General features: G+C 36.7%; 1 protein-coding gene across 5 annotated transcripts in view; it reads right to left on the reverse strand.

Annotated features, from left to right (window-relative positions):
- LOC123518811 (ATP-dependent RNA helicase TDRD9-like) overlaps window positions 1-17,310 on the reverse strand; it is a 133,190-nt gene that overhangs the window by 23,328 nt on the left and 92,552 nt on the right. For all 5 annotated transcript variants that reach the window (XR_006678883.1, XM_045279828.1, XM_045279826.1 and 2 more), the window contains 8 exons: window positions 16,173-16,390; window positions 15,181-15,333; window positions 13,181-13,394; window positions 12,550-12,789; window positions 10,460-10,527; window positions 6,655-6,796; window positions 6,134-6,265; window positions 5,790-5,921 (listed from right to left, as the gene is read on the reverse strand). Coding sequence is in view for 4 of the 5 variants with exons in the window: in XM_045279828.1 (XP_045135763.1) it covers window positions 5,790-5,921; window positions 6,134-6,265; window positions 6,655-6,796; window positions 10,460-10,527; window positions 12,550-12,789; window positions 13,181-13,394; window positions 15,181-15,333; window positions 16,173-16,390 (1,299 nt within the window). In the remaining variant the exon portion in view is untranslated. The remainder of the gene's footprint in view (window positions 1-5,789; window positions 5,922-6,133; window positions 6,266-6,654; window positions 6,797-10,459; window positions 10,528-12,549; window positions 12,790-13,180; window positions 13,395-15,180; window positions 15,334-16,172; window positions 16,391-17,310) is intronic.

Consider the following 17,310-nt stretch of genomic DNA (forward strand, 5'->3'; position numbering starts at 1 on the left):
CAAACCTGATATGTTACTATTCGAGGGTGATAGATGTAATACAGGAAAGAGATGGTTGGGCTGATGGAATATATCTGGATTTAAAAAAGGCCTTTGATAAGGTACCACACTGGAGACTGATCTGGAAACTTGAAATGGTAGGAGGAGTGCATGGCAGTTTACTAAAATGGATGGAAGACTTTTGGTAGGAAGAGAAATGAGAACAATAATTAAGGACAGACCATCAGAATGGGGATTGGTGGAGAGTGGAGTTCCACAGGGATCAGTGTTGGCACCAGTAATGTTCGCGGTCTACATAAATGACATGGTGGATGGGGTGTCCAGTTATGTGAGCCTATTTGCAGACGATGCAAAATTGTTAAGAAAAGTGAGATGTGACAAAGATTGCGAACTACTCCAGGAAGACTTGGACAGAATATGGAAATGGAGCTGTACATGGCAAATGGAGTTCAACACGACAAAATGCAAGAAAATAGAGTTTGGCAAGAGTGAAAGAAGAATCAGGAGTATGTACAAGATAGGAAATGAAGACATAAAACCAGTCATGAAGAAAAAGACCTTGGGGTGACAATTACCAATGACCTATCGCCAGAGAGACATATAAACAAAATAATTGGAGAAGTATTGAACTTATTGAGGAACATAAGAGTGGCGTTCGTATATTTAGATGAAGAAATGATGAAGAAAATAATTACTGCAATGATAAGACCGAGGCTTGAATATGCAACAATACAGTGGGCTCGAACTTAAAGAAACACATAAGGAAACTAGAGAAAGTACAGAGGGCTGCAACAAAATGGTGCCTGACTTAAGAGATTTGACTTATGAAGACAGACTGAAAAGAATGCAACTTCCGACCCTGGAAAACAGAAGAGAAAGGGGAGACCTGATAGCAATATACAGAGTGATGATTGGCATGGAAAAATGGATAGGGAAGATCTGTGTATGTGGAATGAAAGAATGTCGAGAGGGCATGGGAAAAAACTAAAAATGGCCACTTATAGGAGAGATGTGAAAAAATATAGCTTCCCTCATAGAAGGGTGGAAGCATGGAATAGTTTAGACGTGGAAGTGGTCAACGCAAGGAATATTCATGATTTTAAGAAAAAGCTGGACATTAATAGATATGGAGACGGGACAACACGAGCATAGCTCTTTTCCCGTATGTTACAATTAGGTAAAATACAATTAGGTAAATACACACACACATGGCTTCAAACGCGAAATAAAAAACGCAAAAAGAAGCAAGTTTCAACATGACAGCACACACACACACATACACACATACACACACACACACACACACACACACACACACACACACACAAAAAAAAAAAAAAACTACGAATGGAAACACTATGTGAGAGAGAGAGAGAGAGAGAGAGAGAGAGAGAGAGAATTATCACCAGATAGTGGGGGGTGGGGATGACTGACATGATTTCTCTCTCTCTCTCTCTCTCTCTCTCTGTCTGTAAGCTGTTGGCTGTGGCTGCTACAGCTGACGAAACAAGAGAAAAAATAAACCTTCATGCGAAAACTTATTCTGTCTGCGATATAATAGTTACATATATTCATTTTCCTAGATAATATACATATCTAAGAGAACGAATGGCTGCTGGTTTTCTTGGGTACACTCATTTAAAACGCTTATGGCCCACAAGATGTAATAATACGTCCCTGGACTGGAGGTAAGGCTTGTGGACGCATATATACGTCACCAGACTGGTGCGCGTAGCCACCATGACGTATATATACGTCCCCGGACTGAAAGGGTTAATAGACATGGGTGGAAAGCACACTGATGAGAAAACTATTCAAGCTATCATTCATCTCCATAGAGCAGGTATTAGCAACAAAGAATTCTGCATTCAAAAAGGCCTTAAGCTCTGTACTGTGCACGAGCTCATAAAATATTTCAAAGCTGGTGGAGGCAAAAATTTACTGCTCCCACGAAAGCCACTTGGTAGGCCATGTAAGATACCTGAGAGGACCTGGAGGTCAATCCCAACCTTACAGGATGCCAAATTAAGGAAGGGAATCCTTACTTATTAGCTGGTGTCTCTCTCCATACTGTCCATGATACTTTGTGGCATGACCTTGGGTACCGCAGTTACTAGGAAGGAAAAAAAAAAAAAAAAAAAAAAAAAAAAAAAAAAACCCTTATAAATGACTCACATGAGAAAGAAAAGGATCCAGTTTGCACAGAAATATCAAGATTGGATCTTAGATAAAATGGCATACAGTACTGTGGTCTGATGACAGCACTTTCTGTGTGAGTGGTACATCTAACAGAGAGTACAGGCACCAGGCTCTGATCCTGATGATCCCCGTTACACTCATAAAACCATCAAACACCCTCAGAGTTTAATGGTTAGGGAATGTTTTACTTTCAATGGTCTTGGTGATCTTGTGTTCCCTAAAAACACTACTATCACTAAAGAAGTGTATTTGGAACTCTTAATGGATAATCTTGAGTCATCATTTGAGAAAACCAAAGGTGAGATTTCCCAACAGGATGGGACACCAGCTCATACTGCTAAAATTGTCAAATAATGGCTGGATATTTGTAAAATCAACACCTTAAAAGATTGGCCTGGCAATTCACCAGATATTTGTCCAACAGAGAATTTATGGGCTGTAATTAAGAATAAATTACAAGGCCATGACACCTCCACACTCTCCAAACTGGAAAAAGAGCTTCACAATTGTTGGACAGACTTCAAGCCTGAAACACTTCAAAATTTAGCTGAGTGTGCCAAAACATCTCAGAGAGGTGCTCAAGAAAAAAGGACATCCAATAAAGTACGAAGTATTAGGTAGAGTTAGAATTTGTATGTTTTTTTTGGATCTGACATGAAATGTGTAATGAAAAACTAATGGCGTGGTAACTTTTCACATTTACTGTATATATATATATATATATATATATATATATATATATATATATATATATATATATATATATATATATATATATATAGGCAACCCCCGTTTAACGAAGGTTCACACAACGAAATTTCGCTACAACGAAGGTTTCATTTTACTACCATCTGCTCGTTTAACGAACACCAAACTTGCTTTAACGAAGTTTTATCCAGGTAATTTTTTTCAAAATTTGAAAGCCCCACTGTATCATGCAAGCTGACAGGCTTTTGAATACACCAGGAGCTGCTGGTACTAAGGCCTGCCTCAGTAGAAATCCTGAGACACCTGTAGAATAAAGATCAAGATCAAGCCTCTCGTGGACAACACAGGCGCTGCCGATACATAGGCCTGACTCATAAGAAATTCTGCGTCACCTGTAGCATCAAGATCAAGATCACGCGCACCACTCACTCCCCAGTCAAAACATAACAGCGTCACCAACAGCTCATCTTCCCTAGTTCAACTTACCACCAAAACGCCCTGCAATGTGGCCTAACGTTCCTAAGAAGACCAGAAGTGTCTTACTCTCGTTATGAAGCTGGGTATTATTCACAGACAAGAGAGAGGCCAGAAAACTAATAACATTGCTTGCCACCATCTTGACTCCATCTACTGTCTACTATTTTCAAGTCAGCAGACTCTATTAAGAAGGCTGGTGAGACCGCATCTTCCTTGAAAGCCAAAAGAACCACCTGAACTCGTGACTCTACAATACATAAAATGGAAAGCCTTGTGGAAATGTGGTACATAAGTTTTGTATGCAGTACCATGATGCGCACTTTGTTTACATTCCACAGGTTGCCGGTTAGTGTATTTCCGTTTACTCTCCCTCCTTCATAAAGTTAAGATCATCAACATTATAAAGTTACGTACATACATACATTAGTGTACATTATAATGACTTAAATTAAACTACCTAAATATTTAACTTCATAATTTTTACTTTTATTAAACCTTTTACTGTACTATGATGCACTCTCGCTTTGCTTACTCTCAATGGAAGTTCAAATCAGGGTTAAACTTGTTATAATCGGTTCGCAATGAAGTTTAACGAAGTGTTTTTTAGGAACATAACCCCTTCGTTAAGCGGGGGTTGCCTGTGTGTGTGTGTATATATATATATATATATATATATATATATATATATATATATATATATATATATATATATATATATATATATAAACAGCCCACACCCGATTAACGAACATTCACACAAAAATTTTTGCTACAATGAACATTTCCTTTTACTACCATCTGCTTGTATAACGAACATCAAACTCGCTTTAACAAAGTTTTAGCCAGGTAATTTTTTCCAAGTTTGAAAGCCCCGCCATATCACGCAAGCCGATAGGCTTTTGAATACACCAGTGCTTGTCGTGGACAAAACATGCACCACTCACTCCGCTACCCTTCCCTGCTCTCAGCTCAAAACAACAAGTGTCCAGCAGTAGCTTGTCAACCCTAGCTCAACATGCCACCAAAACGCCCTGCAACCAGCCCTGCAATGTCGCCTAGCGTTGCTAAGAAGACCAGGAAGTCTTATAATCTCAAAGTGAAGCTGGATATTATTCACAGACACGAGAGGCGAGAAAACTAATAGCATTGCTCGCCACCATGGCTTGACTCCATCTACTGTCTCTACTATTTTCAAGTCAGCAGACTCTATTAAGAAGGCTGATGAGACCGGATCTTCCTTGCAAGCTAAAAGAACCACCTGAACTCGTGCTTCTCCAATGGATAAAATGGAAAGCCTTGTGGAAATGTGGTACAAAGGTTTTGTATGCAGTACAATGATGCGATATTTGTTTAGATTCCACAGGTTGCCGGCTAGCATCTTTCTCACTCCACTCTCCCTCCCTTCATAAATTTAAGATCATCAACATTATAAAGTTACTTACTGTACATTATACATTAGTGTACATTATAATGACTTAATCTTAAATTAAACTGCTTAAATGTTTAACTTCATAAGTTTTATTTTCATTTAACCTTTTACTGTACAGTAAAACCTCAGCTCACGACCATAATTCGTTCCTAAATCCTGTTCGTCACCCAATTTGTTCGTACCCTGAATCAATTTTTCCCATAAGAATGTACTGAAATACCATCAATCCGTTCCAGACAAAAAAAAAAAAAAAATAAATAAATAAATAAATAAAATAAATAAATAAATAAATAAATAAAAAAATAAATAAAAAAAAAAAAATCATACTTTTGTATATATATATATATATATATATATATATATATATATATATATATATATATATATATATATACATACATACATACATACATACATACATACATACATACATACATACATACATATATCTATCTATATATATATATATATATATATATATATATATATATATATATATATATATATATATATATATATATATATATATATATATATTTGAAATCACTGTGGATATTATACAGTATCCACACAACTGGTTCAATTCAATAAACATATCAAAAGTCCACACTTTGAGAGGTGGAAATAGACTATCTTACTTCTCTAGAAGAGATGGGCATCATTTCTTTCTTACTTAATTTTCCAAATATTCCTTAAGGATTTTTGCTAAGCACAGCAGAAATCAAAACATACCTTAATTAAACCCTATTACTTACAATAATGACATCTTTCACAACATTTTCTTGCATGAAAATCTTTATACTAGCCTTCTATTATACTTATTTCACTTTTGTATCAGTTTAATTCCAACTTTTTTTCCTAAACTGTGACAATTCTCTTTCCTCAGCAGCTATACTTCATATGCAAGATTCTGTCTTAACCTTTCTTCACTTTATCATTCACTTATTTTTAAGTAAAATCACCACAATCAACTTACCTTTGTAGAACATTCTAAATCAGAGCTTGATTGGTTGAATGAGTAAGATGAAAGAGCTGATGTATTAATATTTTCATCATGTTCTGGGACCTCTATTTCACTGCTGTATATTGCTCTCAGTTCATGATTTTGCTGAAACAAAAAAAAAATCAATGGTTTTCAAGTAAAATCCCACAAAATGTGAGAGAGAGAGAGAGAGAGAGAGAGAGAGAGAGAGAGAGAGAGAGAGAGAGAGAGAGAGAGAGAGAGAGAGAGAGAGAGAGAGAGAGAGAGAGAGAGAGAGAGAGAGAGAGAGACTAAAACTTAACTGTAAAATGACCATTATGATCGTGTTATACTGGTACCTTTGACAGATAGAATTCCTCTGCCTTGACAGCATGTCCCATAGAGATAAGTTTTTGATTGATAGAGATAAACTTGCCATTTTCCCTTCCTAGCAGTTTCACTCGAAGCACTCCATTTACAACACTATATATCTGTGAAACAAATCAATATTATCATTTCATAATACTGCTGATTTCCCATTTTGTAAAACATGGATTTAAAATAATAAATAATATAAAAAATATTTGACTTTATAATGCATTAACAGGTCACTTAAATACAAATTATTGGTAGTTCAGTCATATTTGCTGTATACTTATCTCAAAAAGCTTATCTAACTATAAAAAATGAAGTAGAAAAGGATTCCAAATAGAAGATGGATATCTGACACATCGTTATCAAAAACAAAGACCTTCCAAGAGAGAGAGAGAGAGAGAGAGAGAGAGAGAGAGAGAGAGAGAGAGAGAGAGAGAGAGAGAGAGAGAGAGAGAGAGAGAGAGAGAGAGAGAGAGAGAGAGAAAATTTTTTTTACATAACATACCTGAACAGTGAATTTCTTATTGAGAGCATACTTTTGAAGCCATTTAGTAGCATCTGGACTCCATGATCCATCTGAATATTTAGCAATTGGTTTCACCTCTGCCAGCATACATTCCACTGCCAACATCTTTATTTCTCGAAGTCTGAGGATAGAATAGGAAGTACTAAACCTATAACATCAATCTTAAATATTCATACAAATCACACACACACAGAAAGACAGCAAGAAACTAGAGAGAATCCAAAGGACTGCTACAAAAAATGGTGCCAGAAATAAAGGATCTTCCCTATGAAGAAAGACTGAAGGAAATAGAACTACCAACTTTGAAGGATACGTAGATGGGAAAGAGGAGACCTAATAATGATGTATAAGTTAGTAAACTGTATGGGAAAGAGAGATATACAAGACCTTGTATCACTGACATAGAACGGAAACAGATGAACAAGAGGACGCTCCAAATAGTTCATGAAAAGTCAGTGTCTGATGAACATTAAGAAGTTCAGTTTTCCACATAGGATGGTGAATATCTAGAATGGATTGAGTGAAGAGATTGTAGCAGTAGAAAGTGTGCACTAATTTAAGGAAAAGTTGGATAAATGCAGATATGGAGACAGGTCACTATGAGCCCTGCTCGAACCCTGTAATATACAACACACACACACACACACACATGCAAAAGGATATAAGAAAATTAGAAAGAATCCAAAGGACAACTACAAAGATAGTGCCAGAAATAAAGGACCTCCCCTATGAGGAAACACTGAGGAAACACTGAAGGAAATGGCATCTTAATTGATTCAGCTGCCGCCATTTGTTTCAGTTGGTTTCCTGCTGCTTACCACTTGTATTGGTTGATGATCTGGGTAGTTTGTGGCTTGGAGTGAAAGGCTAGAGACTAGTGGGCATTTGGTGGAAATGTGATGAGTTACAAGTCATGGGGGTTTTGATAGATACTCTTGAAGTCCTTGATTTGTATTTAATATATGCACACTTAACCCTTAAATGGGAACATGACTCCATATGGAGTCACTAGTTAGTGGTTTAGAAAAAGTGTGCCATTTTTCATGCACACCTGGCTCCAAGGTCTATGGGTCTGAATCGAGTATCTGTTGGTCATCAGATCTAGAGGAGAACAGACAGATGGGTTCCTCACTGGCAATGCTCTCACCTTCCTAAGTAAAGGCTGTGACACCAGGTGGACCCACAAAGTCCTTTTGTGAAATATTGACTCATGAATATACATAAAGGGGGAAAATATTGTTTACAGGCCTTAGTACCTTTAACTCATGCTAAATATGTTCTCTGGGATTTGATAAGAGTCCTGGTACAGTTATTTTCTTGTTCTACATATGTGTAATAGTTATTATTATTTTTCTTCTGGTTTCTTTAATAGGTAAATTTGACATGTCACATCCCTCTGGATTGTCTGATGCAAGAATACAGTAGCTGTTGGCTGAGGAAACTGTAGATCTCACTGGTAAAATAGCATTCACTGAAGCCTATGAGCCATTCACAGCTGACTTGGTTATTTAAAGAAAATCACATTTTCAAGAATCGCCTTTCTTTTGTTCAGAGCACCATAATTGGGGTGGAGAGCATACAATTTACAAATAATTTTAAAATAATGGTTTTAGTAATATGTTCAAGCAAAAGTTATCATGATAAACCATGTTGTGGGTATGCAGGTTCTGTTAATTTGTTTCTTTACCTGTTTATTGATCAAAATCAGAAACAAAAATTGTCTATTTTCATTTAGTCACAACACCACAATTGGGAAGCAAATTAAGAATTATACACTATTTCTTAGAAAGAGCAATCATTTTAGTTTGAAATTATTCAATTTTCTTATTTTTCTTTCCAAAGAATTTTTATTTATATGCTATATGGCAGTCACTATTTTTTTCAATATTTTATAAAAATAAACATGAAAATTAAATATAAACATAAATTTGTATGTTTTTATTTTCATTGTTCTACAAGATGCTTTCTCTTTCAAATCTGATCAAGTGTAACTCAATAAAGATGATCCATCTATTTTTTTTTCAGTATTTTTGAAGTGGGTCCAAATGGAGTCGGGACACAAATAGTGTGAGGTCGCTGTGCGACTGATACAGGATAACCTAGATGGGCCCTGGTGGCCCTTTGTTATCCTATTATTTATGTTATGTTATGTTATGTTAGTGTGAGTGAAATTGGGCATTTCTGTTTAAGGGTTAATACATGGCAGGGCTTGAAGATAATAGCTTGGTTTGAGCTACGAGGTGAGTGTGCACGTGCTCAGAGAGTGAGGTGCCAACATGAGTGAGTGACCTGAGTGAGACTCTGGTGCTGAATGAGTCCATGAATAAGAGTGAGAGAGAGAGACAAGGAGCATATTTATGCTGGAAATGGTGGATCAGAATGGAGAAAACAGAGTATGGAAGGTAACCAATGGGAAAGCTGAGATGGACAAATTTGGACCAATAAGAAGAAGAATTTGACCAATCAGGATCAGGACAGGTCACGGAGGGAGAAGGAATGTGACCTGGAGGGTGAGGTCCCTAGGGTTTCGAGGGAGAGTAAGAGGGAAGGAGAATGAGTTATTTTGGGAAGTACACATGTAGACAGAGGGAAGAGAAAGAGATAGGACACATGGTACAAATGATGAAGAAAGGAATGATGATGACTGATACAATGGAACTACCAACTTTGAAGGATAAACAGAAGAGAGGAGATCTAATAACACCGTGTAAGGTAGTAAACTGTATGGAAAAGATACACAGACAAGACCTGGTATCATTGACCGAAGATTGAGATAGAGGGAGAAGAGGACACTCTAAGAAGACCATGAAAAGTTAATGTGTGAGGAACATTAGAAAGTTAAGTTTTTCACATAGGACGGTAGACATCTCAAACGGTAATAGAAGAAAGAGTGTGTGTATAAATTTAAGAAAAAGTTGGATAAAATTAGATATGGAGATAGGTCACTATGAACCCCACTCGAACCCTGCAATCAACAACACACACACAAACACACTTTTAGCCCCATCAACCTCCCATAGGACAACTTTATATAAAAAAAAAAGTGAACAATGAAATACAGGTATTTCTCAATTTATGCAAGGGTTAGGTTCCTGAAGGGATTGTGTAATGTAAAAATTATATATATATATATATATATATATATATATATATATATATATATATATATATATATATATATATATATATATATATCAACTCTCAAGCACTACATTCAGCAGACATTCTTATCTGCCTCTGGACACCACATATTCAAACCTTCTTCCATGACGTCACAATGTAAACAAAGCCGCTAGCGGGCAACATGTCAGTCTTGTTTTGCTGGTAGTAGCTCCATCCACTAGGCACCAAAATCTACATAATGCCTCTAACCCTTGTGGGTAGCATTGCCACCTGCATAATTGACACATGTGAACCCACCTTAAGTTGAAGGATATGAGTTGTGGGATATGTATGATGTGTTGGGTAAGGCACTAAAGAGAGCAGAGAGATGTCAAAACTAGCAGTGTGCGGTTAAAAATGGAACATTTTAAACATTTTTATTATCCAATCTAGATATGTATAGTAATTACAAAACAATCACTACTATTTTAGGGAGCCAAGCCTTTGGTGGCCACATCACGAAACTAAACTAGCTGTGCAAGCTGATTTTCTTTACATTGTATCATTCTAAATAATCTGCATAATTTAAAAAAATGACTAGATTTTTTACCTTGTGTTATTTAAAAACTGCATAATCTAAATACATGTAAATCGAGAAATACCTGTATGATAAGTATCTCACCTTTTCGGCAGGAGTCTTAAATCTGAAGCATCTACAATTTCACTATTTCCATAATCCACAAAGAAAACCTGAAATACAAGTGGAATTGTTATTAGAGCTTGTGAAAAGAGATTAAGTACATTAAAAATTAACCCCATTCTTGCATGAAGGCAGCAAGAATCTACATAAAAAGGTCCTACTGAGGTGCCAGTTTGTGATAGAAAAATAAATAAATTAAAATAAATAAATAAAAAAATAAATAAATAAATAAAAAAAAATAAATAAATAAAATAAAATAAAAATAAGTAAATAAAAGATAAATAAATAAATAAATAAAAACAATAATCAACTAAATACATATATATACAGATGAAATAAAAAAAATAATAAAGAAATAAAAGTATACAACTAAAACAAAAATAAATATATAAAGAAAAAAAACATGAATAAATTATAAGGTTGAAGAAGTGGTGGAGAACACAGTGGTCTGTATCACACTGAGACTATATACTAAGCTAGAATATATGATGATGGTAACTCAAGAGTGATTACATCTTTGGCAGCTTTAATCTCTTGCTTGTCTAAAGTTTTTGAATCTATCCTGAATAGGAAGATTCTCAAACATCTGTCACTTCACAATCTTCTGTCTGATCGCCAGTATGGCTTCTGTCAAGGTCGCTCTACTGGTGCTCTTCTGGCGTTCCTTACTGAGTCTTGGTCATCCTCTTTTAGAGATTTTGGTGAAACTTTTGCTGTAGCGTTAGACATATCAAAAGCTTTTGATAGAGTCTGGCATAAAGCTTTGATTTCAAAACTGCCCTCTTACGGCTTCTATCCTTCTCTCTGCAACTTTATCTCAAGTTTCCTTTCCGACCGCTCTATTGCTGCTGTGGTAGATGGCTACTGTTCTTCTCCTAAACCTATTAATAGTGGTGTTCCTCAGGGTTCTGTCCTGTAACCCACTCTATTATTCATTAATGACCTTCTTAACCAAACTTCTTGCCCTATCCACTCCTACGCTGATGATACCACCATACATCTTTCCACGTTCTTTCAGAGACGTCCAACCCCTCAGGAAGTTAACAGATCACGTGGGGACGCCACGGAACGCCTGACTTCTGATCTTTCTAAGATTTCCGATTGGGGCAGAGAAAATCTAGTAGTTTCCAATGCCTCAAAAACTCAATTCCTCCATCTATCAACTCGACACAACCTTCCAGACAACTATCCCCTCTTCTTCAATGACACTCAACTGTCTCCCTCTTCCACAATGAATATCCTCAGTCTGTCCTTTGTTCATAATCTTAACTAGAAACTTCACATCTCATCTCTTGCTAAAACAGCTTCTATTAAGTTAGGTGTTTTGAGGCGTCTCCGCCAGTTTTTCTCGCCCCTCCAACTGCTTACTTTGTATAGGGGCCTTATCCGTCCCTGTATGGAGTACTCTTCGCATGTTTGAGGGGGATTCCAGTCACACAGCTTTGCTTGATAGGGTGGAATCGAAAGCTCTTCGTCTCATCAACTCCCCTCATCTCACTAACTGTCTTCAGCCTCTTTCTTACCGCTGAAATGTTGCATCCCTTTCTATCTTTTATCGCTATTTTCATGGCAACTGTTCTACTGATCTTGCTAACTGCATGCCTCCCGTTCTCCTGCAGCCTCGCTGCACAAGGCTTTCTTCTTCCTCTCATCCCTATTCTGTCCAACTCTCTAATGCAAGAGTTAACCAGTACTCTCAATCATTCATCCCTTTCACTGGTAAACTCTGGAACTCCCTCCCTGCATCTGTATTTCTGAATTCCTACAACTTGTCTTCTTTTAAGAGGGAGGTATCAAGGCATTTGCTCCTATAATTCTGGCTGACGGTTTGGCACTTTTTACACTTTTTAGAGAGCCAGCACTCAAGTGGGCCTTTTTTTTTTTTTTTTACTTTCCTGGCAACTGGTCACAACTGTTTGAAACTCAAACAAATAATGAAGAAGAAATGGGGAATAACATATATAGATTGCATGACAGATCAAGAAAAAAAAAAAAAAAAAAAAAAAAAAATGTTACAAGAAAGATCAGGAAGGGAAGGGAAGGGAAGGGAAGGGAGTTCATTCAGAACTTACCATTGTCTTGAGTTTTTTATCATGTGAAGGAAATACATCCTCTAGTCTGGCTCTATAGTAAGCTTGCATCCCTTGAACATCTGTAAATGGAGCAAGACAGACAAATCCAGGAGTTACCACAGGAAGTAATACTGGAGTGAATTCCTGTACTGAAGCCATGATGATTTCCTCCATATACTTCAGGTTATTGAGGTTGCTGCTCTCACTTGAAATTACCCAAAAGTGTCCAGCTGAAACCACCTAAAAAGGCCAATAATACTAAATTATTATAATAATATCAACTAAAATAAATTGTGTATATTTACCTAACTGTAATTTACAGGGCCTGAACTATGCTTTTGTGGTCTTGTCTCCATATCTTTACTTTTCCAGTTTTTCCTTAGAGTTGTGAACACTCCTTGCCTATACAACATCCCCACTTAGCTTGTTCAAACTTCTAGATTTTTCTATAGGAAACAATGTTTATTTATGATATTCAAGCATCTTCCTTTTCTTTACTTACTGCAAATGCTAAGTTTGCTTTATCCAAATCAGAAAGTTTAGAGGGATATTTTTTTACTCAACCAATAATGTTCTGGGATCAATTGTACTGTTTCATATAGGAATATAACAGATAAAATGTTTGACATACATGGGTAACATAAATATCCCAAGTGTGGTTTGCAGCATGGGGTAACTCTGGGGGCTTCAGGCAATTGCTGGTTGGCTGTGTGACTCTAACAGCAAGGTTTCCTAGGGTTTGTCTTGGAGCCTTTGAGCTCTCAGAACCCAATAGTTGAGTAGTACTGTATTGGTCACTGCTGTGACCCAGAATTCCTTGAAGTTGCTGTTCAGATTCCTCTGGACTGAAAGGAACAAATATATATTGGCTTCTTAAGTAAGTAAGTAAGTAAGTAAGTAAGTAAGTAAGTAAGTAAGCAAGCAAGCAAGCAAGCAAGCAAGCAAGCAAGCAAGCAAGCAAGTAAGTAAGTAAGTAAGTAAGTAAGTAAGTAAGTAAGTAAGTAAGTAAGTAAATAAATAAATAAATAAATAAATAAATAAATAAATAAATAAATAAATAAAGAAATAAAGAAAGAAATACTCACATATATACAATATGCATGGAAAGTCCTGACACCATATGACATATGTCATTTCTTTTCACAGTAAGTGGAAGAAGTTTACAAGTACCTTCCTGGGACTGCAATATGTTCTGACACTTTTGCACTACTAAATGGCAACCTTCTACACTCCACCTGATACAGTCACCAGTGTCTGAGTCACCTCAGTAGTTGTTCAGCTGCTTCTGAGAGGAGGTGGACTGCACATCGGATGTGCCAGGTGTAGGCTAATTGCACTATTATTCAATTCCTCCCACATTTTCAACATGCCCAAATTGACTAGAAGTAGGGACAAATGGAAGGTGTTTACTTTATATAAGGCTGGTCATGATCTCCCATTTATTTTCACTCAAACAGGAGTTAAGTTGAGAACAATGCAGCGCTTGGTAAAATGTTTCAAGGAAGTGGGTGAACCTTCTGCACTAGTTTCACTTCCCAAGTCTGGTAGACCTCGTTAAGACTACTTTAAAAACCCATGCCCTTATTTCCAGGCAGGTTGCTAAAGAACCAAGGCTGACAGCAAAAAAAAAAAAAACAACTAAAAAAAAAAAAAAAAAAAAACATGTGTCTGTGAGGAGTATGTAAGACATTCTGCACAATTACTTGGGCTACAAATTTTACTGTGCCCTCAAGTAACCCCCTGTTAACTGCACTGCAAAAGGAGAAGAGTAAAATTTTGCAAGAAATACCTAGTCTGGAGTGAGGAGCAATGGAAGACTGTGCTCTACAGTGATGAGGCAGCTATTATTATTACTGAACACTGTCATCACAAGTCTACCACAAGCCATGCAGGCAGTGATCCCTTGGATCCTAAGTACATCTCCAAGTTCGTGAAGCACCCAGCATCACTTATGGTTTGGGGCCACTTTACATACTATGCTGTTAGTAATTTAGTTATTCTTCCTGCTAATGTTAAAGTGAACCACCACAACTATTTAAGATTTTGATTGATGTCTTGTATGATTCCTTTTGAAAAAACAACACAAGCAAAAGTGTTTATGCAGGATTCTGCTCCTGCATATGTGGCTAAATCTGTTAAGAAATGGCTGATTAACTGTGAGATTCCCTTCATTGGTGATTGGCCTGGCAATAGGCCAAAAATCAGTTATACAGAAAACTTACAAGTGTACATGAATAGACAGTTGTGGTATGGACACTTCATCACTGAGACTGCAATTGAGCAACTGTGGTCCAGTTTTACACAAACTTACCTGCAAAACCTTGCATCCTGTGTCCCCAAACACCTTCAGGATATTGTAAAGATGAAAGGGAATGCAACTAAATACTAATCAGTTCAATGTATGTGTTTGTTTATCTCCTATTCATCCTCTCAGCAAACCGTAAATAATGTGTTTTTTTTTTTCACACGACATCAGGACTTTCCACACATACTCTATATACATAGCTCCATTCAAGGAAGCATGTTTGTTATGTACCACTCTTCCTGCTATTTTTTTTTTTTTTTTCCAGCAGCATCAGAACTTTTTGTGCATACTGTATAATACATACATGGATACCAAAAATTTCTTACCTTATCAGAGTTATGTATAAGTTTTGGTTGATCCTTGGCACCTGTTTCATCTTCAAAGCTAGATGCATGGTAGTGGGACAGCTTCCAGGAATGCTCTGGAAGTGTTCCTCTTTCACACGAGAACCATCCAGATTTGGGAATTGAATGTATGCCCTTTAAGTAAAGAAAAAAGTAAGAAAAATTTTTTTTTCTTTTTTATCTAAATTCAACTGATCAGTAGAAAATTATATTATTCATTATAAAATTATGGTTAAATATGCATTGGAAAGGTTGACTGAGGCAATACTATGCATTGATCATTTTCAATAGAGTAGGAATTCCATTCTTAGATAGGACATTCTTAGCTAATGAGGGGTTAAAAAGATTTATTTCTTTTAGGTCATTAATTATATATATTATACAAGTTTGGAGTTGTAGCTGTTTCACATGACTCACTGGGAAGTGTTGCCATATACCTACTCATCATTTAGAAAGGAGGAATCTGAGGGTGATTTAATATTAAAGGAGGGAAAAAGCTGCTCCTATAAATGATAGCTGTACCTCACAATTTGACAGTATGCATTTACATAAACAATCATCATCAGTTGAGGGTTAATGTCATGTTTTCCATGGTCCATCCCTCAATCAGGCACTTTGGAGCTGACATCCCCTCTAAAATATTTGTTGGACATTTGCCAGATGGATGAGAAGTGGCAAAGACTTGCAACTGTTGGCTAGCTGGCCAAGATAGTGTTAGATGACAGAAAAATCTGGATGACCGCAGCCCTCAGGATGCCTCAAGGACAAGGATTTCTGAGGAGGATAAATTAATTTCCAAATATATATATATATATATATATATATATATATAGAGAGAGAGAGAGAGAGAGAGAGAGAGAGAGAGAGAGAGAGAGAGAGAGAGAGAGAGAGAGAGAGAGAGAGAGAGAGAGAGAGAGAGAGAGAGAGAGAGAGAGAGAGAGAGAGAGAGAGAGAGAGAGAGAGAGAGTGCTTACTTAGCTCCTTCATAGCTGATGACAAGATTCTGAGAGCATTCTTTAAATAAATTTCTAATCTGTTGATCATAGATGATATTTGTTGCTGCAGGAAGGCCTCTGAGAATAACTGTTCTGAAGGGATCATTTCCCCTGAGCTCTCTACACACCTCGCGCTGATAATCTTCAGGCACAGTTCTTCTGTAGTAATTTGGGAAGAAAGCTGCAGCCATACACATCTGAAAATAATAACCAAAACACTTTCATCTTATCCTTCTCAACATTTAATTTTGGAGGGTTTTTAGTGGCCCATCTAAAAGGTTTGCTTAAGATTTCAGAAAAAGATTCTGGAAAGTAAATCTGCTTCAGATGCTCAAGCTGTTGATAATGTTGCAAATATTCTTGTGCAGTTACTCTACATACTATATTATGCATAGAAATAAAAATCAATGATAGAGCACCAACTGGAACTAGCAGTATTGGAACACAGAAGAGAAAGTGAAGACTTGATAGCAATTTATAGAATCATGAAGTATATGGAGATGCTCCATATAGAAGACCTAATAAAAATTAAAAAGATAATAACAAAAGGGATATGAAAATGAACAGCTTTTCCCATAGAGTAATAGATATATGGAATGGAGTATAGTGTGTGAAGAGATGATACAAGAATTCAAAGTCATGTTAGACACCATGATATACAAAGATGGGACAGCACAAGCATAGATCCATTTCTGTACTTTATAACTATGTAAACACACACACGGAATGGACCAAGTGGATAATGAAAAACTGATCCTGAGAGAAGAATATGACATTCGAAGCAAAAGATCGCATAGTAAAAAGCTGAGAAAAGGAAGATGTCTGAGAGATGTTAAAAAATATAGTTTCCCGCAAAGATGTATTGAGACATGGAACAGTTTAAATGAAGAAGTAGTGTCTGCAACGAGTGTGCATACTTTTAAAGTAAGATAGGATAAGTGTAGATATGGAGACGGGGCCACACGAGCATAAAGCCCAGGCCCTGTAAAACAACAACTAGGTAAATACACATGAGACGCGGTCGAGGAAGGACTCAGTGCAGCTCTGAGAATCAGCTGATCTTCACTACCTGTTGTATAGTGTTTACAGTGGCCTGGGCGAGTAGTGTAGACTCGTT

The sequence above is a fragment of the Portunus trituberculatus genome, chromosome 44, assembly GCF_017591435.1.
Source record: "Portunus trituberculatus isolate SZX2019 chromosome 44, ASM1759143v1, whole genome shotgun sequence".
NCBI lineage: Eukaryota > Metazoa > Arthropoda > Malacostraca > Decapoda > Portunidae > Portunus > Portunus trituberculatus.